Here is a 27721-nt window from a genome sequence, read left to right on the forward strand (position 1 = left end):
CTGAAGTTATTTTTAAGCAACATATATTTACCAGGTGCCACTGATTTCCTAGAACTAGACCAGTCCCACTCCACAAACCACAGTCATAACCGTGTGCTTTAGGCAGCATATGGTCAAAAAGGTCTTGCAGTTTCCAAAAGCTTAAGTTAGATAATATCGGGTAGAGAGAATGTGTTAATGTGAAGGCTGTGAGTAGTGCCAGCAGCCAGCATTGCAACTGACTGATTAGCAAGAAAGGTGTTCACATTTTGGTTTCAAAGTGTTGTCTGACAGCATTTTACAAATATTAATCCAGTATTTCAGAGAACAAGAATTGAGAAGAAATCTGTTTCAAGAGAAAGGGAAATACCCATAAAGTCCTCCTAAGTTCTGCATCGGGGAGTTCAGTTGCCAGTTTAAGATTTTCAAAGCTGATCTTCTCTCTGGGTCTTTGGTTCCACGCAAACAGCACAGCTAGCTGAAATGTCGTTACCTCCAAGTCATACTGGCCAACCTCGTTCTTAAATGTTATCTGCGAACAGAAGGACAATTTTACTTACAAGCCTTTCTGGACCACAAACTTCCTTACTATTGTAAATACACAGAAAGACCAGTCACTGAGATTGATATACTGAAAACTATACACTTACAATTCCGTTGGACATGAGGTGGTGCCAGTGAAGTTTTCTACCACTGTGATTCTTCTTATAAAATTCTTCAACTTCTGGGATGAGATCTTCTAATTCCGTGGGCAGCGAGACAAACACTTTTTCAGAACTTCGGGACCAGGCACCAGCATTTAAAATTTTAATATTCACAGAGTCAGCTGTAAAACAATAGTGGATTACATGTATCTCCAGGTATAACAGATAAACAAAATGCCCTTTTCTTTTTTTCTACTCTAAATGCAATTGTGGAGAACTGAATTTTCAGAAAGTAGCAGGGTGTCTACTTACTTAAATATTAAGGTACTCTATCTATGCACCACTGGTTTTCTGCCAGCAACACTGAAATACCAGGTTTTTTGGCTTGCCTCTGCAGAGCTCCTTAAGCCCTGATGCAGCTTTATAGCTGATGCTTGTAAGGACTACTTGAGGGTTTTCAGCTGCAGAAAGTCCAAAACTGGCTGTTCTCAGCCTCTCTCATCAGTGAAATTTAATCTCAGAAATGTGATTTAGGCCCTTCATAGCATGCATCCAGCTCTCCTGCTGGCAGATAAACAAGGAGCACTGCATGAAGCCCTCAAGAAGAATGATGAGGGCATAAAAGAAGGGAGTAGTTCAGGCATTCACCTGGTTGATACTGATTCAAGCCCCTGCTTGGAATTTAAATACAAGAGCAGGGAGCCTGTGTCTACAAGATTGCTCATGATGAAAAAGCACAATAACTTACAAATGGTATAGCTCCAGTGTCAACTGGGACAGAAAGCAGAGTCTACAGACACTTCCAATCTAGGGCTAACAATGCCCTGAAGACTACGTTCAGCCTGCAGTTGATAAAATTTTTAACTCAAGATACAACAGAGTTATTTTTCACTGAGAGAAATGAAAAATAGCAGATAATTTGAAAACAATACCTGGTAAAGCAAGTTTATTATTTTTGTGCATTTCTTTGAAGGCCTGGTTCAAGTCTTCAGACACTTTGATATCCTGGAACATTCTAGCTAGCTTGTTTACATAGTCTGCCGGCATTCCTACTTCCTGTATAAACAAACAGAATGCTAAACTATGACATAGACAACTATGAACAAAAAGCTTTATTTTTAAAATAATACACTCAAAAAATGAAGGGCATTAAAGTACACAGGTATTATCACTTTACAGTAACAGTTAATCTGCAATGCAATATAAAGGTTTTTTGTGTGGGTCATAAGTAGTTACCCCTTAAAGGCATATGATGATTCTTTTAATGAAAGCCAAATGCTGAAGAACATATGCATGCACTAAGGAATCAGTGAATTCTGAGATTTGAAGGAATGTTTAAGGCATGCAAATAATATTCTACTCTACATAAACTTTCACAATTAGAACACATCTTAAAGTATTAACATACCTAAACAACAAGTACACTGCATTTTGCTCATTTGCATATGGAATATATGAAGCCTTTGCATAATCATACGTGAAATATTTTTAAGTCCATCGCTACCAATTTTAGGATAAACATTTCTGTTAGAAAAGAGTTAAACTGCTTTATTTGCGCAAAGTATTGCAATAAACCAGAAGTATAAGATGTCCTGCATCATTGCAGATGAGTGGCCTGCAATTTAACATAGAATTCAACTAAGCAAGAAGGATATCTAACTTCAAGAGTGGGAATTAGTACTGTAGGCAAGAGGCACGATCAAAGACAGACAGATGTCAGGCTACTTACTCTGAGCCATTCCACCATGTTCTCTTCAATTTCACTATCAGCTGATATATCTAATATCAGGCGTCTTGTTAAGTGAGCTTTGTGATATCGCATGAAAACATCTTTATTCTGTACATATTTAAGTACCAAAAGCTGTCAAAAAAGTAGATTAAGATATTTATTTGCATTGTCAATCAGATAAGTCTTTGAATACTGATCTAATGACACTGTAGACTACGAAGTTGAAAAAGGCTACTTGATACTGCCTTAACGGCAACTGTGTAAATACTATCACAGGCATCAGCCAGGAATCCTTTCATAATATCACACCTCCGATTTCTTCATTTGTCAACCATCAAGAACCTTCTCTTAAACGAGAAGAGACACTGACATCAGTATGTAAAAGTCTCCCGCCTTATTTGCTAGAGTAACATTAGTCACTGTAACACATTACAGTCTGATTTAGCATACTACTTCTGTGAACTGGCACAGAGACATAAAACACTGCACGGTTTACAAGATTTAAACACACAGACGCTTGATGACATAATAAACTCTTTTCCCTATTATCACACCTTGCAGAACTGCTTTTTTAAGATCAAGGCCTCGACTCATGTAAGGAAATAAACCAAACAAATTCATTCCTCAGAATAATCGAGAAGTAGAAAGCAAAAACATACCACTTCTTTAAGCTTTGCTTCAATTTCTTCAGAGGTTAGTTTTTTGCTTAGTGGTGTTTTTCTTAGCAACATGTCACAGTAATTAGCAAGAAGCTCAGGGCATTTGGATTCAGGCTGTGTTTTCAATCCAACACTAAAAAAAAAGAAAACACATCTTCACATCGTATAGAATCCTGCTACTCTGGAGTAGTCACACTGTTAACAAGACAGACCACTCTTTCCTGATCCCCTTGGAAAGGATCCTGGTGGTGAAGTCATATCCTTGTTAAACTAATGAAAACCTAGGGTTAATTCCCGTTTCTTCTTTAAAGAATAAATACTACCAAACATTTTCAAGACAACTTCTACAGTTTGATCATTCCAACTGCTTTTAGTTTTACAACTTTTAACACCGAAGGATTATGTTGAAACTACAGTTTGAAACAACTAAATATGGCATGGTAGTAAGTATTCCAGCAAAGAATTAATAACTGCTGCAGTGACATGTTTCACTTATCTTGTCAGTACGCTCTAACTGAAGTCTCAAAAACACCCTCCTGCACTGCATTTCACAGACTGCAAAACCTGATGTTTATCACATAGTAACAGGATAAAATTATTTTATAACAGGCACAAACAGCAGACTAACAGCTTGGAGATTAAAAGCAGATTAAAGTTGAACAAGAAGATGCTACAGCAGCGAGACTGTGGTTCTTCAAAAGGCATGCAAGCACAAGGTCGCGTTCTGAACCTGCGTCTAGACTGCTGAATAAAAAGCACCCATGACCAATCCCTATTTCTGGAGTCAGATGGCACCACCTTGATTGCTAGTCTCAAGCCAGCAAGTAAGACAGCAGGTAAGAAGCTGTGGGGGATGCTCAGGAATCCAGTGTTCTTGCTCATTCTCTCACCCTCTCATCGACTAGTGTAGAGAGTGCTAAAACTCTTCAGACAACTTGTCCTTTTTAAGTCAAGAAGCAGCTTGCAGGCTAGTGTCTTCTGCCCTCCTAAAGCCCATTTGCAGTAAAAGTAGATCACTAGTCTTTTGGTTATTACAAGACAGAACTCTCACTTTATCAATGCATTCCTAGGTATTTCTGAACAGGAGTCTTCAAGATCCTGACAGCAATGAAAAATTACCAAATTCCATACTCTTATGCTGAACTTAATGGCACAAGTTAGGCAGGATGAAGTTTCATTTTACTTAAAACCAGGCTGCATACTTAGACAACTTGAAAGAGCTTGGGAAGAAGAATGCTGAACAGAAGAACATCAACATCATGGGGGTTTCTAAGAGATCACTAGGCAGTTTTAGCTTCAGGAGTGAAACACACTCCTGATTTAGATGCTCCCAGGGGAAATGAAAACATTAGCAGAGACTTAAAAAACTCCTCTACCTTGCCTACATCTATACAATGTACACAAAGCAGGGATCCAGTCTCTTGTGAAGGTGTTCCTCCAAGAACATAAAACCAGCAAGGCTAATCCCTGTCCAGGCTTACCACTAAACCAAAACCACATACAGAGTAAGAACCAGAACGCTCAACAGATATTTATACCCATCTACCCCTAATGAGAAGTAATTGGAAAGGGAAGGTGGCAGCCCAGCTATATAAGTTTTGTTGCCATAGTAAATAAGACTACAGCAATCTCAACCACCTAAATATATACAGATTCCTACTCAAGTGGCACATCACATGTTAAACAGTAACCATCAATGAACTGACTGCTCCCTTCTCTTGGTTGAGTTGGCAGAGGGGCTACTATAAGCATGGTTTTTCTTCTTGAATCACACAGGTCTGCTTAATCTACTGGCAGTTGTTTAACTAGCCTGGTTAATCCTGCACTGAAACAGAAACGTAACACCCAGACAGGTCACACTCACAGCTGGCACAAGAGGAGGTGGTAAACAGCTTGTGGGTGGTTCCACCTTACCGAGCCACAGTTATTCCCATAAAGATTACCGCCTCAGTTTCCCCAGGGCTTTTACTTAAGTTGTGGCAGAGACGTACAGCTCAGGTTTTTGGAATTAATAACCCAGGAAGGTATTATTAAATTCAGCTAACAAATTCACTTGTTACTCTACTATAAAAGAATAGATCCCAAATTACTACAAATAAATTTGAGTTTAAACAGGTTGCTATTATTCACGGATCCACTGCCATGTAAAGAGTGTCTTACCAGAGGTTGATAAGCAATCTGAACTTCCATAATGCAAAGAACACAAAGCACTTTTAAACACAGTGTTGCTTTTTGAAGATAAAGTTTGAGCTTCTCATGTAAAATGTAAGAATTTAAAGACCTTGATTCACATGAAGTTTATACGGCTTACCCCTTTTGCTTCAATGGCAATTCAAGTTTAAATATTGTAGCATCATTCACAACTGCTTTGTATGCCTGAAAAATAATCACAGATCATTAGCACTTCACTCCATTTCTTACTTTAACACATGAATCTCAAAGGTTTTGTCCCTCTTTTTAGATTACTGTAACATTTGCGGATTTGATTTTCAGTATGACAGTTCAGATCCTATGACTCAATTTCCCATTAACTGACATTTTGCATTTTCCTCTTTTCCATTAATATACTACTTTTCTTCAAGCAACAACCTAGGAAGGGACTGCATGGAGTATGTTGCATATCTGAAGTCATGAAACTACCCCCAAATATGTAGTAAATTCTAAACATCAATATATTGCCGAATCAGACGTTAAGGTGCTCAACACAAAGACCATCTTCTGATGTGCCCTATGTTACAAAGCTAAACACAAGTGCAACTTCATGCACAACTACCACACAAATTAAAAGCTAATCAATCGGGATTAAATTTCATCAATATTTCAATCTGCATTTTTACTAGAGTAGCTTCTAGATTTAGCAGGGAATGGGTACAAGGATTTCAGAGACATCACAGTATTAATTACAACAATTCTTAAACTGAAAATAAATGATCAGCAGAAATACATACCTTATCTCTTGCAGTAAGAAATCTTGGATCATCTTGAAAAGCTTCTTTAACCAACTTACTAAACCGATTAAATAGTGTGAGCAATTGTTCTACGTATTTCTCAGAATCCTGAAGTTAAAGAGGCAAAAATCAAATAAAAACCCAAGACTTTACAGAATTCAGTGTGAGTTTACGTGTAATTCCCTTATCTGTAATAACACAGTATCCTCAAACCTGCATGAATGAGCATTTTATCTTTTTTTCTCCATACTGAAGAGCTCTACAGCATGTAAGCCTCAACACAGACTTTCAGGATAGTATTTCCAATACACAAACATATACATATATAGAAAAAATGTGTGACTTTCAAATATTGTATAATAACTTCTAAATAAAAAAAAAAAAATCATTTTCAAGGACCAATAAAAGGCATATCCTAATTGCTGCAGATACTCAGTCCTCCTAGACCCAGAGAAAAATATGATAAAAAAGCTGAAAAAGAACGGGGCGGGGGGGGGAAGTCAAACTTAATTTTCACACTGAATAACCACTCTTAGATTGAAGGTAAATTTCAAATTTCATCAAGAAGTTAGAATTCTGAGAAAATTCATTATGTCTTTTTAATTAACATGTTAACACAATCCTACTGTTTAAGTATCCCATGCACTTAATTCATAACCTTTTCTTTACTGCAAATTGGATTCATGTTTTAAAGCTACCACCAAAAACGGAAGGAATAAAAAATTATTCTAAAGCCATTTAAAAGTCTCAGTGGATCAAAATTTGAAGTTCAAACACAAAATCTTCAAAAATTATTTCTATTCACATGTAGGTCCCACAATGAGAGTATTTAACTTCTGCAAATTAGTTTTTTTCATTGTTATTTTATTAAAAATCAATACACTTACAGTAGTAATAGTTTCAGCAGCTGCTACCATATCTGCAAGTCCAGCACTAACAATATGTTCTTCCAAATCTTTTAGCATAGGCTCTATGCCATTCGGGACTTTATCCATCAGTGAAAACATTAAATGCAACTCTGAAAGATAAAAACAGAATACCAGTCAAAGACCTGAATAAAACTCAAGTATACTGCATTTCTGCTAGGGATATCTCAAGTGGAACACTGTAAAGAACAGATAATCCAACTCATCCCTTAAAAGGAAAAAATGTTTTGAATACTGTTCTAATTCTGGTAATTATACCATAATCATAATGTAACACTTATGCATATAATATCAGAAGCTTGAGTAAAAGCCCCTAAAGCCAATGGCAACTTGGATTAAGTCCTGGTTCTAAGTGTAACAGCCTTAAAATCCCTGGCAAAAATGGGTGTGCTTCAGTTGGAAGCCTACACAAGTTCATGCAGGAAATTGTATGGATTCAAGATTTATTTTTTTTTTAATTAAAGCCAAACAGAGCTGTCTCTGTGTATCTTCCAATACCATCTACAATGTTTTGTTTTAATTAAAAGCATGCCAAATTCAAAAGTAACCAAAACTGACTAAGGTAAACAGCATTTTTTCCTTTCTCTTTTTTCCAAAGAGTTTATTTAGTTCTTCTAAAAGTTACCAGTTCAAAAAACTTTAAGACTTGCATGGTTTATTTGTCTACATTTTGTGAAGGTATTTCAACTCTGCTAAAGAAGAAAAAAAAGGTGCTGAAACATCAATAGTCATCCTGACAAAGATGTCCACAAAGGAAGACTTGGAGTAAGGCTACCAGATTGCTTTAGAGAGACGACAGAGATTTCAACTAAACACAGCAAAGGGCTCTGCTCAATGAAGCAGAACAAATTAATCATGGACTCTGATTCTTTTTTTAACAGGAAAAAAATTGATAGGTTTGCTTAGCTCCTCAATGTTGTATCTACTGTGAAACGGGCAAAAGCCAGAGGCTCTAACTTGGTTTTCTCCTCTGCAATAATTTCGTCAGCGACATCTGCAAGATCCTGTCACCACTGAGGATGAAGTATCTGTTATCAGCTTCTGTATCCCAACAACTGTTGAGAACCAAATAGAAAAGCAATGCAGAGAGAGGAAAAAAATCCTTCTAAAACATAACAATGCAAATTAAAGAATGGAAACTACCAACAATGTTCAACGAGACCTTGTAATACCACTAGGGACAACTCACAATGGGGTAAATGATGGGATTTCAGGAACCAGAAAAAAAAAAAATAGTAAGATGTATTCTCAATGCAATTTAGATGTGCTGTAAGTGATGGCAGCACTGTTTTACATAGGGTAAGTCCAAAAGCTCACTCAACTTTTACTGGATCTCTTAATCTGTACTTAAAAAAAGGGTGAGAAGGAGGAAGAGACAGTGGGGGAAAAAAGGAAACAAAAAGACATATTAAAGGGTTCTACAGCTGTTTCTGTAAACTAGTGATGGCATGAATAATTCCAGAAAGAAATTCATCGGTTTCGCCTAATAAGCAGAGGCAAAAGAAGACTTCAGATGCATGCCTAAAACTGTAAAAAAACAAACAAACAAAAACATTCTTCAAAGTAACAAAACCAAAAGGAACATTTCACCAGAATTTCTCTCAGAACACATTACAACACTGAGAAGTAAAGAAATCCATACTGCAGTTGTTGGGGCACTTAAGTTCTGTTTTAATTTCATATTCATAAAAGCCAAGTTTACTTTTTATTTCTGTTATGAAATACTTCAAGAATAAGATTTAGGCCTCTCATCCTCAATACTATAAGCAAACAAAAACACACTGAGCCAATCCTGAACAGCGTTTGCAAGTTATGACATCTTTGATAGTTTTTAGTTGGAAAACATTATGCCTGCTTTCCTTTGCATGGCATGGAAATATTAAGTACTTAATGTAACAGAGTATTTTACAGCAGTGCTCAGCTCATAGCAAAAAAAAACAGCCAGATGTCAGATGCTGTTTAATAAAGAATCATAGAATGGCATAGGCTGGAAGGAACCTTAGAGATCATCTAATCCAACCTCCCTGTCATGGGCAGGGACGCCTCTCGACTAGATCAGGCTACTCAAGGCTCCGTCCAACCTGGCCTTGAACACCTCCAGGGAGGGGGCATCCACAACTTCTCTGGGCAATCTATTCCAAAGTCTCACCACCCTCGTACTGAAGAATTTCTTCCTAAGATCTAATCTAAATCTGTTCTCCTTCAACTTAAACCCATTTCCCCTTGTCCTATCAGTGGACACTCTTGTAAAAAGTCCCTCCCCAGCCTTCCTGTAGGTTCCCTTCAGGTATTGGAAGGCAGCTATTAGGTCGCCCTGAAGTCTTCTCTTTTCAAGGCTGAAATTAAATTCTTCGAGGTGAATAATGTCAGGAAGGCACATGAATAAGTGAAGCACAGCAGAGGATACTATCAGATGCATGTATTGCTATGTATAGCTCCAGTCTTTAAATAAAATTTTAATCACATGCACCTGCATTCTTCATTAAAACATTTTAAACAGTACAGGTAGGTCTAGGGAAAAAAAAAAAAGATATGAAAGGGATGCTTGAGTTCTGATATACTAAATGGGAGTATTTTGCAACCAAGCAGTACCAAGGGGCAGATGTAGCCACAAAGAGAGAGAGGGCTGTCTGAATATTTCAACGAGCTTCTAAAGAAAGATGCTTTGGATGCTACAGATGAACCCTTTTGAAGCTCTGCATTTAAATAAACCTCCTGTATTCTCCCAAAGGCTGTAACACATAAGAAGTTTGGTGGCTTTCTAGATATAGCTCTGGACTACTGCCAGAAATCACGCTGCTAGACGAACGGATCAGTACGACATAGTTTTGAGGTCAAATATTTTCTGAAATGCTAGCTTCAGAAGTATTTTCTACACTGTTCTAAGTCATAAAACAGTTTCCACATTTGCATGAAATTAAAATTTCATACAGACAGTAGTAAATATTCCCTGGCTGCAGGATATCGACTTCAAAAAAAACCCAATTAACCTGTGATTTCAGGGTTTTTTTTTTTTCCAATTTCTCTACTTGAATTACGACATTTTAATGACTTACTTAGTTCAGTTTATCATACAGGACCAACATAAGACTTTTGAATCACACTAACTTCTCAATTTATGGCAGTAGAGTTAAAAAAAAAAACTAAAAAACTTTTTAAAACTTTAAAACGGCATGCAAAGCTAACTTTCAATACTTGCGGTGACATACTGGTTATAAAACTAGATTAAAAACTTGCAGAGATTTTGTTCATTGACCTATTGCTCCTGCACCAATAATCAGAGTAAGAAAAATGTCTCCCTGCTTTTCAGAGAAACAGCTTTGTAAGGAGATGCTTCACTTTTTTTCCAGGGGGAAAGGAGTAGTGGGGGTGGAATGAAGGGGAAGTGTTTGTATCTGAACAATTCAAATAGTAAATAAGACACATGCAACATTTACCAGAGTTGGTCAAGACAAGGAAAACAAGTTGTAGAAAAAAATAAAGAAAACAGAGCACAAAATATTCTTTCCTTTTAAGTAAGACGAGAGCTATCCAGTCATGCAAATTAGGGTATTGTACATACAGATTTCAGAACTGGCATAGAAAAAATACTAACTAACGATGGTCACTTTTTGTGGGATAAAATTGCCCACATGCAGTAATACTTTATCTACGAAACACTGCCACCATCTATTAAAACAGTAATTTGATACATCTACAAACAAATCTATTTTTATGCAGTTGATGCTAAGTTCATCCAGCACTGTTCTTGAAGCTTCACTTACTTTCTGTTTCATTTCGTTTGATCATGCCTTGGCATTCAGCTAAAATAGTCTCTTTAAAAGATGTCACCAGGGCATTGACGCAGCACTCCATTAGCTGAAATATATTAAACACAGAATTAGCTCATTTAGCCATCTGAACACCAAAGTCTGATCTGTCTCAAGTTTGCCATGACACAAAATCTAGCCTGTTCTCAACAACTATGCTCTATAAAATAATTAATTCATTCACTGATTGACAAAACTATGTGTAGTTTGGATAAAATCTATACAGGAAATCATATTTCTTCAGAACGTGTAGGTTTGCAAATGTGGTAAACTCTCTTCCAAACAAGTAATAAGCTTAATATTTCTGTCGCCTCTTTTCTCTCAAGGGAGCCATCACTTTTGGAACACCAACTACCCTATTTAGTTTCCAAGCATACACCCAAGAGCTAAGAATAGTTCTCATTCCAGCATACCCTATTTGGACCAGGCTGGTTGGCTTGAACAAGACAACTATGGCTGGATCTAGAACAGAAACTGCTTGTACACGTCAGGATCATCTCTCTTTTGTCAGCCTCTTTGTATGGCTTACAATTTATAGCTGTGCAAAAGGAATGACTTACAACTTAACAAAAGACATAAAATACATTTTGATCCACTGCAGAAAATTCAGATTTAAAGAGTATTTATTTAAAAAACTTTTTCCTGAACTAATTTCAACACAGACAATTATGAACTATTCATTGTAGTTAAATCTTCCTCCAGAATCTGAACTGTGTAAAATATTGCTCAAGGATGGAAGGGGAAGGAAAAAAAGAAAAACATCCTTTATATTAACTTTATATTAAATGGCCATATTTCGGGCTAAGAGGAAATTTAGAACAGTTTTAATGAAATTTCTATTGCTCCTTTTGATTGCAATGAACAATAACTCTTTCTGATATTTTAAATGAGCACTGAGAAACCCTTTACCTACTAGACTGGCCACCTTATTTTCAAGCATTATTCTTGTGAACTGTTAAGCATAGAAGAAAAATCATATCTGACTCAAAATAAAAGAATAAAAGTCAACTTGAATAAAAACCTGCCCTTCAATCTGAACTTTTGATCTACATTTACCATTAAAACACCTGTAGAAATTGTAAATTGCCAGATTGGAAAGTAATACAGATTTTGCAAGAAAAAAATATACCGGATGACTGAAAAAACACAAAATCAACACTTTCATATCAATCTACTGCTACCAAATAATACTGTAACACACACAAAAATCAAAACTGCAATGTAATAATACTATATAAAATACATCACATTTTCTACACGTTATACTTACTGCTTCTACAGAGTTACATTCACGCCTTGTTTCTAAGTATCGTAGTGCTCTTTTCTCTTCTTCTTTTAGTTTAGCATCTGCCTGTGCAAAAGTAGAACAGCAATCATTTTAAGTACTAACACTTTCAGAACAAAGTTACAACAGAGTTTTTACTTACATATTTCATATAATTCTGTACACCGTTTTGTTGTAAATAAGAAGGAGCCTGTGTTCTATAAAATCTCTCTGTTGAATCCAAATATGCCTTTTCAAAGTTATCTCGATATATCTGAAGTTTATCTTCAGGATTAGAACAAAGGTTAACTGCAAAGAGAAAGTCCAAACTTACTCTCAAGTCTCGGAAACTTGTGTGGCTAATAATAAGCAAATCTCTCTCATTAAAGTGAGCCTTGTATTAAAAGGTTGCTGTGAGCAATTTGAAGTATCCCTTAAATGCAGTCTGACTCCTAAAGGTAACCAAAACTGTCCAGTCTTTGCTCCAAAAACATTCAGATTAACTATAGGGAACTGGAAAGAACTCCATAATTATCTCCAGCATTTTAGATATTCAAACATGGTAAACAGAAATACACATACAACTGTAAAAAGGCTCAGCATAATGCCTAATAAAGTAAGAACTTCTCCACCTGACTGAGCAAATAGCTTTTCTTAGACACTGTTCTTGGAATTTCAATGTCTTCATTTTAGACTTTTTTTTTTTTTTTGCATTACGTTTTTTCTGTTTTACAAGAATGGAGACTATTCGGAAAAAAGCTTCCACCTTCCTCTCAACTGTTACAGAAAAACAAATAAATAAAGTCCTTAAATGGAATATGCTTTAAAAATAATTTAGAATTAGACATCTACAAAGCCATCTGAGAGAGTATTAGCCACCAGTTGAATTCAACAGGCTGCAGAGCTTTGAAGAAGCAGCAGGAGGCAACGGTGAAATGTCACAGAAGTTTCAGATACACAGATCTGTTCTGCAAAGAAAAAGACTGAGAGTCTTAGATGCAGCCTGCTTAGCGTTTCTTCTTCGAACTGTCTGAAGAACCAGAAACAGTACGGAAAGGAGTACAGGCACAATCTGCAATCCTAAAAGGTTAACAAGTAGTTTGCTCTTTGAAAACATTGATTTTTCAGTAACCGATACATAGCTAAACCACTTAGAAGTTAAAGATTTTAAACAGAATTTAATTGGTATCACATATCAACAACAACAAAATCAACACAAAACACTGAGACAGTAATTCCAACCCTACCACCACAACTGTCAATGTGTATGCTGAAAATTCAGTGTGAGGAGGCAACAGAGACCGTTCTGTGCAAGACATACCATATGATTCTCGAACTCCAATAACGAGCTGAGAGTCGAAAGCTTCTCCTAGTCTTTCAGCATGAACTAGCTTCATTGCACTGTCCTGAAGTCTATTTTTTATATTTGAAAATATGGATTCATTCCACGTATCTAGCATGAGCTGGGTATCAGGAAGAAAAAAAAAAAATCCTGTCAGAAAGGCACACACAGACCTAAGTTTGTGCAAAAAAAAAAAATACAAGAGGTCAGAAACAGAAATCAAGCAATTTATCATTTTCAGGTTATATACAGCAGTTCGACTACCTTAGAACTTGATCTTGCTCTAAAGTCGGTATAGAGGTAACATTCAGCTTACATTCTAAGTCTAAGTTATGTAACTGGACAGCTAGGGGAAGCAGTATTCAATGCAGATATTTATTCCATAATTCTGATTCCATAATTCTGTATTATTTCTACAGCTCTCAGAAATCAGTCAAGTAACATTTCCAGCACGGCAATACGTCAGGAGTTGCAATATTAGGGGGCGCTTTTGAGGCAAACATCCAAATATAGTTCACTATTTGGCAGGCTCAGTCTTAAACAAAATCAAAAACTCAATTAACACCACGGTTATGTCAAGAAAAAAAAACAATGGGTTTGGATTTATCTAACATGAAAGTTCAATATGCAAGTAATGCATATATACTTTATAAAAAAGTCCAAACCTCATCTAAGCACTGCAAAGTTTTATGATTAGTTATGGAGGCTCCTAACAAAATCCTCATCACTCAAAGGGTCCCTTCATATTCCATTGTGTGATTTGGTTTGGTTTGTGGGGGTTTTTTTGGCGGGTTTTTTTTTTTTTTTGGTGATTGCTACTGACACTGCTGCAAATGTATTGCATTACACCTGATCACGAGACACTAGGAGCAACACAAAAAGCTCCCTGGCAGGCCAGCCCATACTTATGCCCACCTAAGCTCCACCAGCTTTTCAGAAGTAAATACTCAAAGCGTGCTACTTGTTTGTTAAAAATCTTAATTTGCCTTAGAATTCAAGTTACTGTAGTATTTTTTTTTTGCCTTTAGACACTGGGTCAGGCTCTTTCTATATGCCACTGAATATGTAATGAAATTATGCCAAAGCTTAAGAGGTAATTTTTATTTTTTCTATCCAACTCATGCCATTTCACTGCTTTAGAAGAAAGCTCAAACTTCCAGTGACTTCAGACTTGACAGTAACTGCAATGAATGTAATTTAAGCATGCCAATTGTCAGTCTACACTGGTAGCAGGTTGGAATCATAAAATTTACTAATTCAAATTTCCCCTCATGATTGTGAATATGCTTACTAAAAATGAGCTTAGGACCACTTGACACAGTTGTATATCAAAGTTAATAGTAAAGATTAGATGGTCTTGTCCCATCCTTGCTTTGTAAGTTTCAGATTTTAACACAGCAAGCACCTAGTACAAGTCAGATATCCTTTTGAGAGAGTTAAATTTGCAATCCTTTATTCTTAACTTCTCCACAACTGTCTCTCAATTTCAGTTAAGTTTCCACTTCTGACACCAAAGTCATAGTTTTATTTGATTACGCTTCCTCAATTACATCTTTCATTATTTTAACATTATTGATACGGACATTATGTTTGCACCACAGAATTATAGAATTGGTTTACAAGAGCTGAAACAAGTGAAAAATGGAGATGAAAACACTGAGATAACGTCAAGCAATCTGGCAGGCACATTAATAGCTTCGTCATGGCCAAACTGCTTTTAGACATTACTGATAAGGAAGTTTTATGGAGATATTTCAAGGAAAACACTCATATCACTTTGAGTGATATATGAAGAACTCCTCAAGCATGGGAAAAGTTTTCGAAAGCCAGTTTTCAAACAACTACAGAGAACGATGCCAGAAACAGGAAATGACCTTCAGCAGTGAATACGAAATAATAAGATAGGTTGGAGACTCTGGGCTTCCATGTCCCAGTCATGAGATGGTCCTAACTGGACTGCCTATGGGAGATAAGACACACCTCCATCAGCTTCAGTCCCAAAGTTAGACACCAGTTCTTTCTCCCAGTCTCTCACTAGTTTCTCCCATCCACTTTGTTTTTCCTTTCATTTCTTAGTTCTCTGCATATGGCAGTTAAGAGGTCCGATTTTGCCAGATCTTGGAGAGCTAAGACCACAAGCTTTCTCCAGCAAACAATTAAAATAAAAAAGTTCACTTGAGGTGGCGATTCCTCTCTTTGCTGTTGTTCTCTCTTGCTTCTCTTCAAGAGGTATAAAGGATTAGATGTCAAAATAGGAGGGTGAAGAAGAAAACCTTGCTGAAAGTACTGCATTTGAACTATTTTGTTTTCCCCATGCTGGAGACAGGGAAACAGTTAAAATGATCTTCCGTACTAAATGAAAGATTGCTAAAGAAATTTCATTTCGCTACAGATACTTTCTGCAACAAAAAAGGATAATGAACGATGTTAAACTAAAGGTCTTAACACTTTACAACTCCTATGCTCCATTTTTCTTATAATTAAAGACGAAAGAAATTTCAAGGATCATTATTCATGGGACTCAGAACACTGAGCACTTCATACTCAAAATCCTAGACTTTCTTTGTGTTTGATATGAAACAGCAAAAAGATCATATTCACAAGATTCTACCTATCCAATCTCTTCACTGATATGACTGACAGTTTGGAGGAAAAAGGGGAAAGTAGGAGATCAATAGCCATATTTAATTCCAGATAATAAAGATAACTTAAGGTAACTGGTCATTTATAAATTGCAGACACGTGCTCCAGTTAAGATCTTGGCCTAGGGAAATAAAGTAGGAGCAGAAAAACTACTGACTTATACATACGTGTACACTTGCTACTCACAAGTATAGAAACAGTAGGCGAATTTTTAACTGCTTGCAGTCCCAGGATTCAAGTCACAATTTAAAAAAAGAAACAAACCCAAAGAAACCAAACGCCTAACAAAAAGCGCTCTAATTGCCTGAACACAACTGTTCACAGCCCAAGCAAAAATGGAGAAACAGACCGAAACTATTGTGGAGAGGAAAGAAGAAGGTGGAGGGCTGTTCTGACCCTCACGCTGAAGCAAAGCGATACGTCGTGTTACGTGGTTCGCGCAACTTTAGCTACAGAATCCCTTCTGTGCTATTGCTGAAGGCAGAACGGTTTGCAACAAAACTCTTCATACCTACGACTTACCTTTCGAACAATGCTGTCTTCTACATTAGACTTCTTGTTGCTGCCCTGCTTGCCCATTAAAGTAATCTCTAATTGACAAAATGGCTTGGGCAAAATATCACACTGCGTGAAGAACTTGCGCCACTCCACTATATACGCCTTTAGTAAAGCTGTATCATCTTGATGACTCAGCACTCTCTGCAGGAGGCGGGGAGAAGAGGAGGTGGTTTATAAGCAAATTTCTGCACAAAATACGGATTGACTTTGCTTACACTGAAAATAAGTCCCCATATATAAATTCAAATACACAGATAGAATAAGAAAGTCTACATGTTTAAGTACCATTTAGTTTAGGGAAGTAGTTATCAATCTGCAGCATGTGGACCATTTCTAAAGGGAAAAGAAAGGTAACAGCAAACAAGTCAGTAAGTTTAAATTTTCCAAATGAACTTTTTTTTTTCTTCTGAGCCATCTGCAAATCAAAAAGATCAAAACCTTTGGTCTAAAGGCATGTACTGGTACAATCATATCTAAAAAAATATAACCCTGTAAAGACTATGTTATATTCTATACAGTGAGAAGTTTAATTCAATGGCATCTACTAACTTTTAATTCGACCCAGACAGCTAGTTAACATGTATGGTTTATTAAAGCCCAGAAATTACAACTACATTGTACAATGGCTACCATACTGCCTAAAAAGATGCCCCTCAAGCAACAGCCAACACAGATCACATCAAAGGCCTCAGTGCAGCACAGCATTTATGCACGTAAACAAGCAAGCTAATGAAACAAAAATCAACATTTATACGCCTGGTTATACAAAGGCCTCTATAAGAAACCATCTTCCTTTAAGCAAGGCCTTGGTGGTGTAAATTTCTTCACTAAAGAAAGATTTCATAGACTTTCATTTTCTGCTTTCCAAACCTTTGTCATGGGATTTTTAATTTTTTTTTTTTTTTTAATTTCATAACAACTCCCTCTTTTAAATGCCTTATTACAGAAAACATCTTTTGCTATCCATTTTACAAACAGAAACGTTCCCTTTGAATCTACTGATAACTTCAGTCGTTTAGGGGGAAGCCCATAAAACTGGACAGCTAAGCTTGCTTTCTAGTACGCCATAAACACGGCTTATTTTAAAGCCATTCATGAACACGTCAGCATAGCACTGAAGCTAGACAAACAAAATTTTTTTTCAGACACTAATTTCTTATAGAAAATTTTGCCTCAAGAAGTTTTCAAGTGGAAGAAGATTCCATAAGTACTGTTGCATAAACAAAAATAACAGTGTTTCGTTTTGTTTTTTTTTAATGTAATAAAAATCATTGCCCGTCCCAGTTTCAAGGACTGTGAGAAAACAATAAGCCAAGGCAAATGCTCAAGGCTAAGTCTTCTTTCTGTCAATAGAAGTTCGCAGGGTAGTTATGACCTCCAGAACATCACGGAATTTCAAACAAAAAAGCAATGCATTTAGATCCAATGAAAGTCAGAACTACTTGGTTATTTTTCTAACAATATGAATAGAAGTCATGAAACGTTAAGAACTTACTGCTTGTGCCTGTTTAATAAAATCAAGGATGTCTTCCTTCAGAGCCTGATGGATTTTTGCTGGACCTTTATCATCCCACAAGCAAACTGCATGTACATCTCTAGAAAACAATTTATCCATCTCTTAGTAACAGCTACTCAAAGTTTAATGCTGTAATGTCTGAGGCTTAAGCAGTCGTAATTTAAGTATGTCTAAGAAATTAATACACTTTTTATCTATCATTGTCAAACAACACACAGTTAGATCCCAGTGACACATTCAAGAAAACATGTTGGAGAAGAGACTGCAGCTATAAGAAACTCTTGGAAGCAAGTAACAGCAACCTATCTAGGAAAAGGCTACAGTCAAGAAGGAGATGTTAGAAGCCAATTCGGCTCCCAGTATCTATTCAATAATCCTTACTGCATTAAGGACAATTTTTAAAGCTTTTCTTTGACAAAGAAATCACTTGCCGGCACAAGCATTACTACTCAGCCTATGTTATTCTAAAATACTCTCACTACCATGCAGCCTTCACTCACAGTTTCACAATCCAAGCACTACAACATCCTTGTGCTACAAAGGAAACAGACTTTCCTTATGAGAAATTTGAGCTCGGGGTTATCAGGTAATTTAAAAGACGTTTTAGTTAGTTTAGTGAGGTCACTTATAAGCGATCATATCGTGACAGTGGTAGCATTTTAAAATGAAACTCTACTGCAGAAAAGCTACCAAACAGTATCGCAAAGCAAAATTCTATTAATGAGTTTTAATCAACATTCAAATAAATTCCTGTTTTTCCGAGCTGACAACCCAGCAAGTGTAACTTAATTCCTACTTTCTTTCCATAGTAAAGACTAAGTAAAGCAAGTAACACTCCTAACGATACATCACATATAACGTAGCCTAGCAAGCGTTTTTTTGACTCATTACCTTCCTTCGGTTCTTCTTCCTCCATTCAATAACAAGGCCACATCTTTGCAGGAAAGCAACTATACAATCTAAAGGTAAGACTTTGTTCCTATTAAATCAATACAGTCATTGCAATACAAAAGCACCTTTTTTAGTTTAACTGATAAGACAAAACTCACAAGGAAAGAAGTCCCTCAACACAGAACAGAGGTGCTGGCCCAGGATTTACAGATGTCTATCTAACTTGTGAGAATTATGCAACTTCCACGTACAGAAAAAGTGTTATTGTATTAGAATGTCACTGCTTCCTGACAGCAGTGAAAAAGCAATACTGCATAATTATACTCAAAGGGCAGGTAGAAGACATCTACAGATTTTGGATTTTTATTAAAAAGCTTAACAAAGAGCACTGTCCAAAAAATAGGAACCTAGGAGAGTGGGATCCTTTCCCTCAGTATCCTTAACTTAGTCATAAAGTTACTTAAGTTCTACTTAAAAAATAATACATGGAAAATTACAAGATCAATGCAGAGTTATTGAACTAGTTATTAAAAACAAAAGCAATGACTGTGAACTGAATTTATACCTTAGCTATTCCATGTTTCTGGCAACAACTATAGCCGAGATATCAGGAGACACTAAAACTCATGACATGATAAACTACCTTTCCTTTTGGTTGGCAGAAGACTGCGACAGGTGCAGTAAGATGGGTGCAAAAAGAATCACTGCACCATCTTCACTGAAAAGAGCAATAAAGATACAGACTACAACAAGACTGTGTTTAAGTAAAAAAAAACACTTTTATGAAAGATTTTAAAAAGCAGAAGGAGAGACTGTAGATTTCAGCTACAACTGTATTTGAGGGAAAATAACTACGTTGAGACAAACATTATTCTAGATATACTTTTTGACATAGATGTTGCAATTCACTTCCATATTCTGTTGGTAAAGGTCACACGATATATTTTAAGAAAAAACATCAGGAAAAAATCTAATAGGAAGCAACTTCTGGCTTTTTGGAAGGAGGAAAATGGTAGGGTTTTTAGAAAGTACAATAATGCAAACACTGTCTGAAAAATATTATATACATTATTCTTAGGGTATAAAACTATTCAAATTATACCAGTTAAACTGCACTACCCCGTTACTTCAGTAGCATTCTTAAGTTGTTTTAGAAGAAAGCCATTCAAATCAGAATAATATAACCTTCAGCAAACTGCCTTTAAATGAACTTACTGCCAAGGCAGCAAATAACATTTTCTCTCTAATTCTAACAAACAGTTTGTGGGCAGGTACAAAGCTTGTTTACTACCACCAGCTGAAATCAAAAGCTCTTCTGTTCCTTCTCCATCCTATTTGCAAAGATCTGAATCTCAGCAAAACTCTCCTTTTGCACATATTCAGTGACATAGGGACACCTACCACTTAATAAAACTTAAACTAGTACTTTTGTTCTGTGTCTTCTTACATAGTCTGTGTCATAAATGACTTCTGTATCAGAAGTACTACCAGAACTGTATTCACATTATGCAGAAGGATTTAAGATACTAAAAAATTACTTACGAAAACAGATCAAACCATTGCTGCTTTGTGACAGACTCCTGACGAAGAAGTTTCAGAACGATAGGGCGCATGAAATCCCATTTGTCTTCAAACTGAAGTGAACCCTTATTCTAAAAGGAACAAAAAAATTACTGCTAATAAAACAGTTTCTTGTTTAAAGTTACATTTAAGGATTGCAGTTTCTGTGGTTAACGTAAAAATTTCTTCTCGGAGGTGTCTCTCAGGCTGGCATTTGAGATACAACACCATAGCCGAACTTTACACACTAAGCATGATTTCTAAAAGTGACAGCTATTATTTGTTTCTTAGAGAAGCTGATGGCCAACTTCTTTTTTCACTGCCTTAGCTACAATGCAACAAGTCCTAGCAAGTGTTCTTCACCTGTTAACGGAGTTATACATGGACAATACGAATGAAACTTGGTCAGCTTCACTCCCAAGCCAAGGTACATGCAATGACAGTTATGAGGCAGTTGCAAACCTGTCTTGAATAAATTACCATTACCAAAATGGCAGCCAGGAATCAGGAACAGTACCTGTGGATGCTGCCACGCACCTTTCCTCTCCACTAAGCATTTAACAGCAGCAGCAGGGAGGAAGGAAGGAAGCAGAGTAAAGCAGGAGCTGTTGTATCACAGACTCCCTTCCTGTGGGTTAACTGGCCATAGGCAGTTTGACAGCCAAGTCTACAGTTGGCTCAGATAAAAACGATTTACACTGTGCTGAAAAATCTAATCCAAGGTGAAATTTTTCAAGCCTACGATACAAATTAAAAGGAAAGCTAAAGAAATGAAGTGCTCCCATATCACTCTGATTATTCTGAAAAATCTCACTGCACTATACAGGCTAACTTCCATTATTAAAAAAAAAATTCCAAAACTTTAACAGAAAAACAACAGTTCTATTGCATATGTTGCGATCCTGTTTGCTTACAGTTCCACATTTTAAAAAGAAAAACATGTAAATAAAAAAAAAAAAGTTGATTGAGAGCTCTGTGGCAGAGACTTCTGGTTATCTGCAGTGTTATATCCCAATGCACTGTTTACTTTTTAACAGATCATTGTCTTGGCTAGTAATACTACATTTGACACAATTCACTTCAAATACAGCAAATAACACAGTCTAACTACTTGAAATTCTGACAAGGGCACTGTTCTGCCACTAACATCTCTTCAGATAAACAAGCACAAGCAGCACACAACGTTCTCTCAACTGTCTCCTCCTGATTGATTTCTACAAGGAAATTTACAATTAAATCTGTTATTTCATATTCAGAATAAGCAGAGTTTGGAAACTGTATCCCCTGCTGCTCTTAAGTGCAAAGATGTCTCATCTTCAAGCGATAAAGCTGCAACAGGCATCACAGTAACTATTTTCACAGCAACAGCACCTGGGGCCCTCGCAGCACTATCAAATCATTGAGGAAGGTTCAACGTGGGCTTCACAGAAGCAGGTCTTGTTTGATAAAGTTTATAATTCTTTCAACATTAAATAAAATAGAACAAGAAATTGTTTTCCAATTCAGAGAGATAGTTTTGCCTGTTCTCTTTCATTGTAAAAAAAAAAAAAAAATTTGAATGCATCACCTTTGAAAATCATCAACTGCATGCTTCTCCCACATAGAGCTCGCTTTACCATTACTCCCTAAGCTTTGATGAGTTGCTCAAATCTTTTGTAGTCCTGTGGGAACGATTAGCTTCTACCTGCAGATATTTCTGTTCCCAGTCCCTCTTTTCAGGATAATGAGCAGGAAAGGCCAGCTACTGAACAGTTAGAAGCTTCAGAGCAGACAAGATAAAATAAGTAAAACCAACTTCCTCAAAAGTTATCCTTTGGAGTGAAACTTCAGAGTAGATGCCCTAAGTTTTCTGGAAGAGGTAAAAAGCCTGTTCTGCAATTTTGGAGAAGTGCAATTCAGCCCTTCGCTGAAAACAGCTGAAGATAAAAAGCAAATGCTCTATCACTGTGACTAACACCAGTTTTACTGTAAAACATGGGAGGGACTGAAAACACTAGTGTTAATATGATTTAGATTGTGATTACCTAGTTCATGCTAAGAAGCACCTACAAAACTCCACTTCAGTTGTAAAAACTGCATGTATCCACTTGTAACAAACATGTACCTACTGAAAAATAATTCTCAAAATAAAGCTTGGCAGAAAATGCCGTCAGGGAACTTAGAACTTTGTTTCTTATACATAGGAGTAATTTTTTTTTTAATATACTTTGTCCTATATTCCTAAATTAAGCAGAGGAGGACATAAAATTAATGGATTAAAAATCCTACTCAACTAAACTATTCTTTAAATTCAACAAACAATTCAGTATCTTCTAGATAGATTCAGGCTTCCATGATTTTTGTACTTAAATTACAAGAAAGGGTGCACAATACCACCGACTGCATGGCATTCACATTCATTAAGTCTACTCCTATTAGTGTACAAGAAAAACCAAATTTATAGTAGAAAAAGAGATCAAACAGTGGTAATTCTTAATTGTTACCAAAGTCACACATACACCAGTGACCCAGACAAAACAAGAAACCCATTTCCCACTTTGTTGAGCCACCCACAAACCTATGCAATTTCTGAACAGTATTTCCTGGGTGACTTTCCATTCTTAGCTTGTTGGCTTAAACCACAGTTCCCAAGGGAAGGTAAGCAGGAAGGTAAGTCACACCTTTGACAAAATAAAATTACTCCATTTATCAAATCTTCTCTGAAAACATGGATTACAATTGATGGCCACATCCTTGGCTCAGCAACCATTCTAGGAGTTTAAAATGTGATGCTTTGAAAAATTACTCCACTTATGAAATATCTTATGTTTCAGAAGTCATTTCACTAAATTTGTTCACAAAGATTTACAGTTCCATTTTAACACTAAACTTTACTTGAAATATGTACTACTTCACATGCTATACTGAAAATGTACACTACAACTTTACTATTCAAACTTATTTTTTCCTATTCTTCACCTCTATGCCTAAACACCTAAACACAATATTTTAGGATTGCAGGTAAAAAACCTGTTGGTGGATATTATGTAGAATTAGTACAATGATGCAAGTGGAACTGTTTCACTAACCAGTTTTCCCAATTTGGGTATTATCACATAACACAAAATTCCTCTCTTTAACTGTAAGCAAGGTTAAGAGAAGCACAGTAGAGACAGGCACGGAATATGGTATAAGAGCCTAAATAAATGTGGAATATAACAAGACCTCCACGCTACTGTCCCTCTGAACCTTGAAATGTCTATTTGGACATTCAGCGTTCTTTACTGTATACTCCATATTTCAGGCCACATACAAATTCAGCCCTGATCTCTGTCAGACGCTCTAAACAGTACAGTAAAAAAGCAACACCTTCTGCATCTTATTGTGCACCTAAGAGTAACATCACCTTTACTACTTCACCATTTTCAGATGCTATATATATTAAGGCTACTTCATAGAGGGATCAAGTACGAAATATGAGGTCCTAGGCTGAAATAAGCATGAAAATCCACTGTCTGATTATCTCTGCTACTAGTAGGTCTAAAAATCAGTGTAATGATTGTAGTGAAGTTACTATACAAAGCACAAAAGTAGCTACAGGGAAAGCTTTGCTATGTAGCTAACTTGTGTGCAGCATCCCCTAGCTTCTTAAGGATATTCTAATTGGAAGTGGCCAGGAAGAAACAAACACTCTTAAAATACAGATCTGGAAATACATACTTTAAATTGAAGAATTTGAAAACTTCAGTTGTGTTTCCACTTGTCAGTGACAAAGGCATGAGGTAAAAAAAAAAATAGCTGAAACCAATGCAAAGGTAAATAATGGTTCTCATTTTACTTAAGTCTATGGAAAATCAATCTGTTGCTTCCTTTGCTTCTTCTCTCCTAACACCAGGCTCAAGCTGCAATTCATCTCGCAAGAATGGACTCTTGCATTTCCTGGCAGCCTCAGTAAATCTCTACAGAAGTGTCAAGATCAGCCAGCCTGGATATAGCTACAGGTTTTCCTTGTGCTGCAAAAGCTGAGGTGCTTTCTGTTCCAGAAACTGCAGAAAAACTCATCTATCTCCATGTCACGTGAGCAAATTGGTTTAGAGTATCTCATCGCTGCAAAGGGAAGAGGCTGCAAGTCCAACACACCCCTGAAACGAAGCACCCCACTTTAAAAGTGCCGGTCACATGTACACTGAGAGAAAACACTCTAAGGGACTCACCTGGCAATGGCTCAGTCACCTACAGGAAAGCCACAGCCCCAACACGGGAGAGCAGTTCTGCTGCAGGAGGGCACGCACCAGCTTACCAGGTAACGGCTAGCTCTTACTAAGCACTTCCGTATTTTCACCACATTACAATTTGTTGTATTTCACCAGGATTCAACACGTGATTGGTCATTCGAATTTTGCGTTTAAAGAAGGCTCTCTGAGAATACGCTTCTCACTGAAAAAATACTGTACAATCAGGAAGATTATGCACTAGTAGAGTTTAAACGATGCCCTTTAAAATTATGACAGCCAGTCCGATTTGGATTCAGCTAGTATCCGTTACTAGAATAAGAAATTAATATTTCACTTTATCTTCTCAACTATATAGAAAGTTGAACGATGATGGGGGAAAACCAGAGAAAACTCTTCTCTATCCTAGCAAAACCAAGACCTGGCTAAACCCAACTTAGATTTGATTACACAAGTTTATTTGGAAAAGATATAGAAAAAAACTTACAGATTTTAACACCTCCCCTTTCTTAACCAAGGAATTTTTTACAGTGCTGAGACATTGCTTTTTTTCCCCCTAAACATTAAAGCAGAAGTACGTTTTGCAAAGGCCATGAGGCACTGCCAATCAACGCTAACCTGGAATCAACAGTTTGCTTCTCTGACAGCAGCACTCTGAGGAGCAGAACTGGGGAACAAAAGACCTTATCTAGTTCCAATTCTTGCACTGGTTTATTGTGCCATTATAAACAAAGTCAAATCACTGTATAATCTTTCCTTTTGTAATGCAGGACTTTTATTGTCTTTAGAAAACTCACTAATTAGTAAGTCATAGTGCTTAAAACCACACCAAGACGCCAGAAAGGCCTGTTTTAGAACAGGTATCTCTGTAGCATTTTTCCTAAAGCACACCATGCATATACATCTTGCTGCCAACATAAAACATTAATGATCCAAAGACCATGAGGAGCCAACACAAAGGCTTCGGTTCAGCAACAGTCATCTCGCAGAATCAAGGCCTTTGACTCTATTTTCACTTACTGTACACCTATCATTCTTCCAAAACAGCTGAAGTAGAACGCTGACAAACCTCACAGAAGAAACACAGGCCTATCTGCTACAGGCCATACAACCACATGTCTCATCAAAGCACCCATCAGTCTTTCCAGAGATCTTTAATATACAGCAAAGAGATGGCCTACAATGTTAACAAGTAGATATAAATAAACTGCCTGAACCCTGCTCTAAAACCATGCTCTTCCACAAAAAGTACATTTCTTCTTATGGGACATTACTTTTTTCACCAGTGTTCTCAGATTCTTCAATTTTAGATTTTTTTTAAGTCTTATCCGCTTAAAAATCTAACTACCCACTGAGGCATAAAAAAAAATAGAGAAATGAATCAAAATTCAATTACATTTCAATTTCAAGAAAGAGTTAAAAAAAATATCTTTTTTTGGACACCAGTAAGAAACAAGGCTATCAATTATTCCTCATTTCTTCACAGTGAGTGTGTCAGAGTAGTACAACCAGCACTTTCAGGTCAAGTCTATACATCCAAAATAGGTCAGATTGCTCAAATGTAAGCAGCACTTCAGAACCATGTTTAACTGTAACACATAGCGCTGAATACATGTATACTTCAACATAAATTTTGAATTGCTAACTGATAAAGTTAAGTAGATAAGGCCTTTCACCCTAACTACACTGATGTTCCAAAAACACTCGCTGGAGGCACGAGTATCAGTTGTTTGAAGTAGGCCCATCTTTCATGTGCTGGCATGGCCTCAAAGGCCACACAGTGTCTTCTCCACACACATGCTGCCAATGTCAGGACAGGCAGCCCTGAGCTCAGTTCCTGGACTGTCACCCTGAAAACTTGTGTTCAAATTCGCAGCAGCTTGGAGCGACTGACGTCTGTCACCAAACGCCAGGAAAGCGCTTGAAAACATCTGACTACAAAAGCAAAGCTGCTTAACGGAAGAGAAAGGCCTCCAGGAGTTTTTCTCTGCAGAAAAACTGCAGTTAACAAAAAAGCTGGAATTCAGTGGCAGCCTAAATAACGACACCTGCCCTCCACGAAGGCGTTTTTGCAACTCTTTGTTTAACTTAGAACTAATTTCCCGTGCACCTAGGCCTTCTTAAATAAACAAAGGGACGACACGGTGCCCTACCTAACAGCACGATGCCACGCTATTTCCCAACGACGCGTGTTTGGGAAGGGAGAGCCGGGGGGAGGGGGTGCTGGCAGCCAAGAGGCCGCCGGCCGGGCCGCGCCGGGCCGGGCCGAGGCCAGCGGTCCCGCACGGAGGGCGGGCGCGGCGCCAAGGCCGCTCACCTGAGGGAGGGCCGCCCGGCCCCCGGCGCCTGCGGAACGGCAACTTCGGGAGCGGCGCCCGCGGCCTGCCCCCGCCGGCCGCCCGGCCCGGCCCGGCCCGGCCGCCCCAGTCACCCGCCGGGCCCAGCGGGCGGCGGGGCAGCCCCGGCCGCCCGGCCCCCGCCGCCTCTCTCCTCACGCAGGGCCCGGCCAGGCCCCGCTCTCACCTTTAAGAGATTAGACGTCGCCATGATCCCCCCTGCGGGGCCTCCCCGGCCGGCGGCAGCTCCTCTCTCCGAGGTCGGCTCGGCTCCCCGCGGCCGCTGCCGCTTTACATGGCCCCGGGCCGCCCGCCCGCCCGGCCGGACCCGCGGCGGCGGCAGCAATAGCAGCGGCCGCAGCGCTGGGCTCCCCTGCCCGGCAGGCTCGGGGCGCTCCGCAGCGCGACCGGCTGGGTCCTCCGCACGCAGCAGCCGCCCCTCAGAGCCTCATGGCGGCGTCCGCCCAGGAGGCGCTCGGCAGCAGCCCCGGCTCCATGGAAGGGGCCGGCCCACATGATGCGGCGGCGCTCGGGAGCCGGCCCCGCCGCCAAGCGCGGGCGCTCGGGCTGCGCGCTCCGCCGGCAGCGCCCCCTGGCGGCCCGCCGCCGCCACCGCTGCGCCGCCTCGGCCCGTCCCGCTCCGTCCCGCCTCGCCCCGCCGCCGGGATCGCCGCCGCTGTGGTCCGGCCGCCCCGGAAGACTTTAC

General features: G+C 38.2%; 1 protein-coding gene across 3 annotated transcripts in view; it reads right to left on the reverse strand.

Annotated features, from left to right (window-relative positions):
• The window catches only part of CUL5 (cullin 5), a 37410-nt gene extending 10131 nt beyond the window's left edge, over positions 1-27279 (reverse strand). For 2 of the 3 annotated variants that reach the window (XR_015222609.1, XM_086621742.1), the window contains exons 1-16: positions 27203-27279; positions 20451-20560; positions 17997-18096; positions 16466-16642; positions 13280-13421; positions 12122-12267; positions 11965-12045; positions 10650-10743; positions 6847-6977; positions 5960-6067; positions 5323-5387; positions 3012-3144; positions 2353-2484; positions 1556-1679; positions 630-805; positions 350-511 (exon numbers count right to left, since the gene is read on the reverse strand). Coding sequence is in view for 2 of the 3 variants with exons in the window: in XM_086621742.1 (XP_086477868.1) it covers positions 350-511; positions 630-805; positions 1556-1679; positions 2353-2484; positions 3012-3144; positions 5323-5387; positions 5960-6067; positions 6847-6977; positions 10650-10743; positions 11965-12045; positions 12122-12267; positions 13280-13421; positions 16466-16642; positions 17997-18096; positions 20451-20560; positions 27203-27226 (1905 nt within the window). In the remaining variant the exon portion in view is untranslated. The remainder of the gene's footprint in view (positions 1-349; positions 512-629; positions 806-1555; positions 1680-2352; positions 2485-3011; positions 3145-5322; positions 5388-5959; positions 6068-6846; positions 6978-10649; positions 10744-11964; positions 12046-12121; positions 12268-13279; positions 13422-16465; positions 16643-17996; positions 18097-20450; positions 20561-27202) is intronic. The other variant, XM_086621752.1, reaches the window with a different exon arrangement.
• Between the last annotated feature and the right edge of the window lie 442 nt (positions 27280-27721).

This window comes from Tauraco erythrolophus, chromosome 1, assembly GCF_009769465.1.
Source record: "Tauraco erythrolophus isolate bTauEry1 chromosome 1, bTauEry1.pri, whole genome shotgun sequence".
Taxonomy (NCBI): domain Eukaryota; kingdom Metazoa; phylum Chordata; class Aves; order Musophagiformes; family Musophagidae; genus Tauraco; species Tauraco erythrolophus.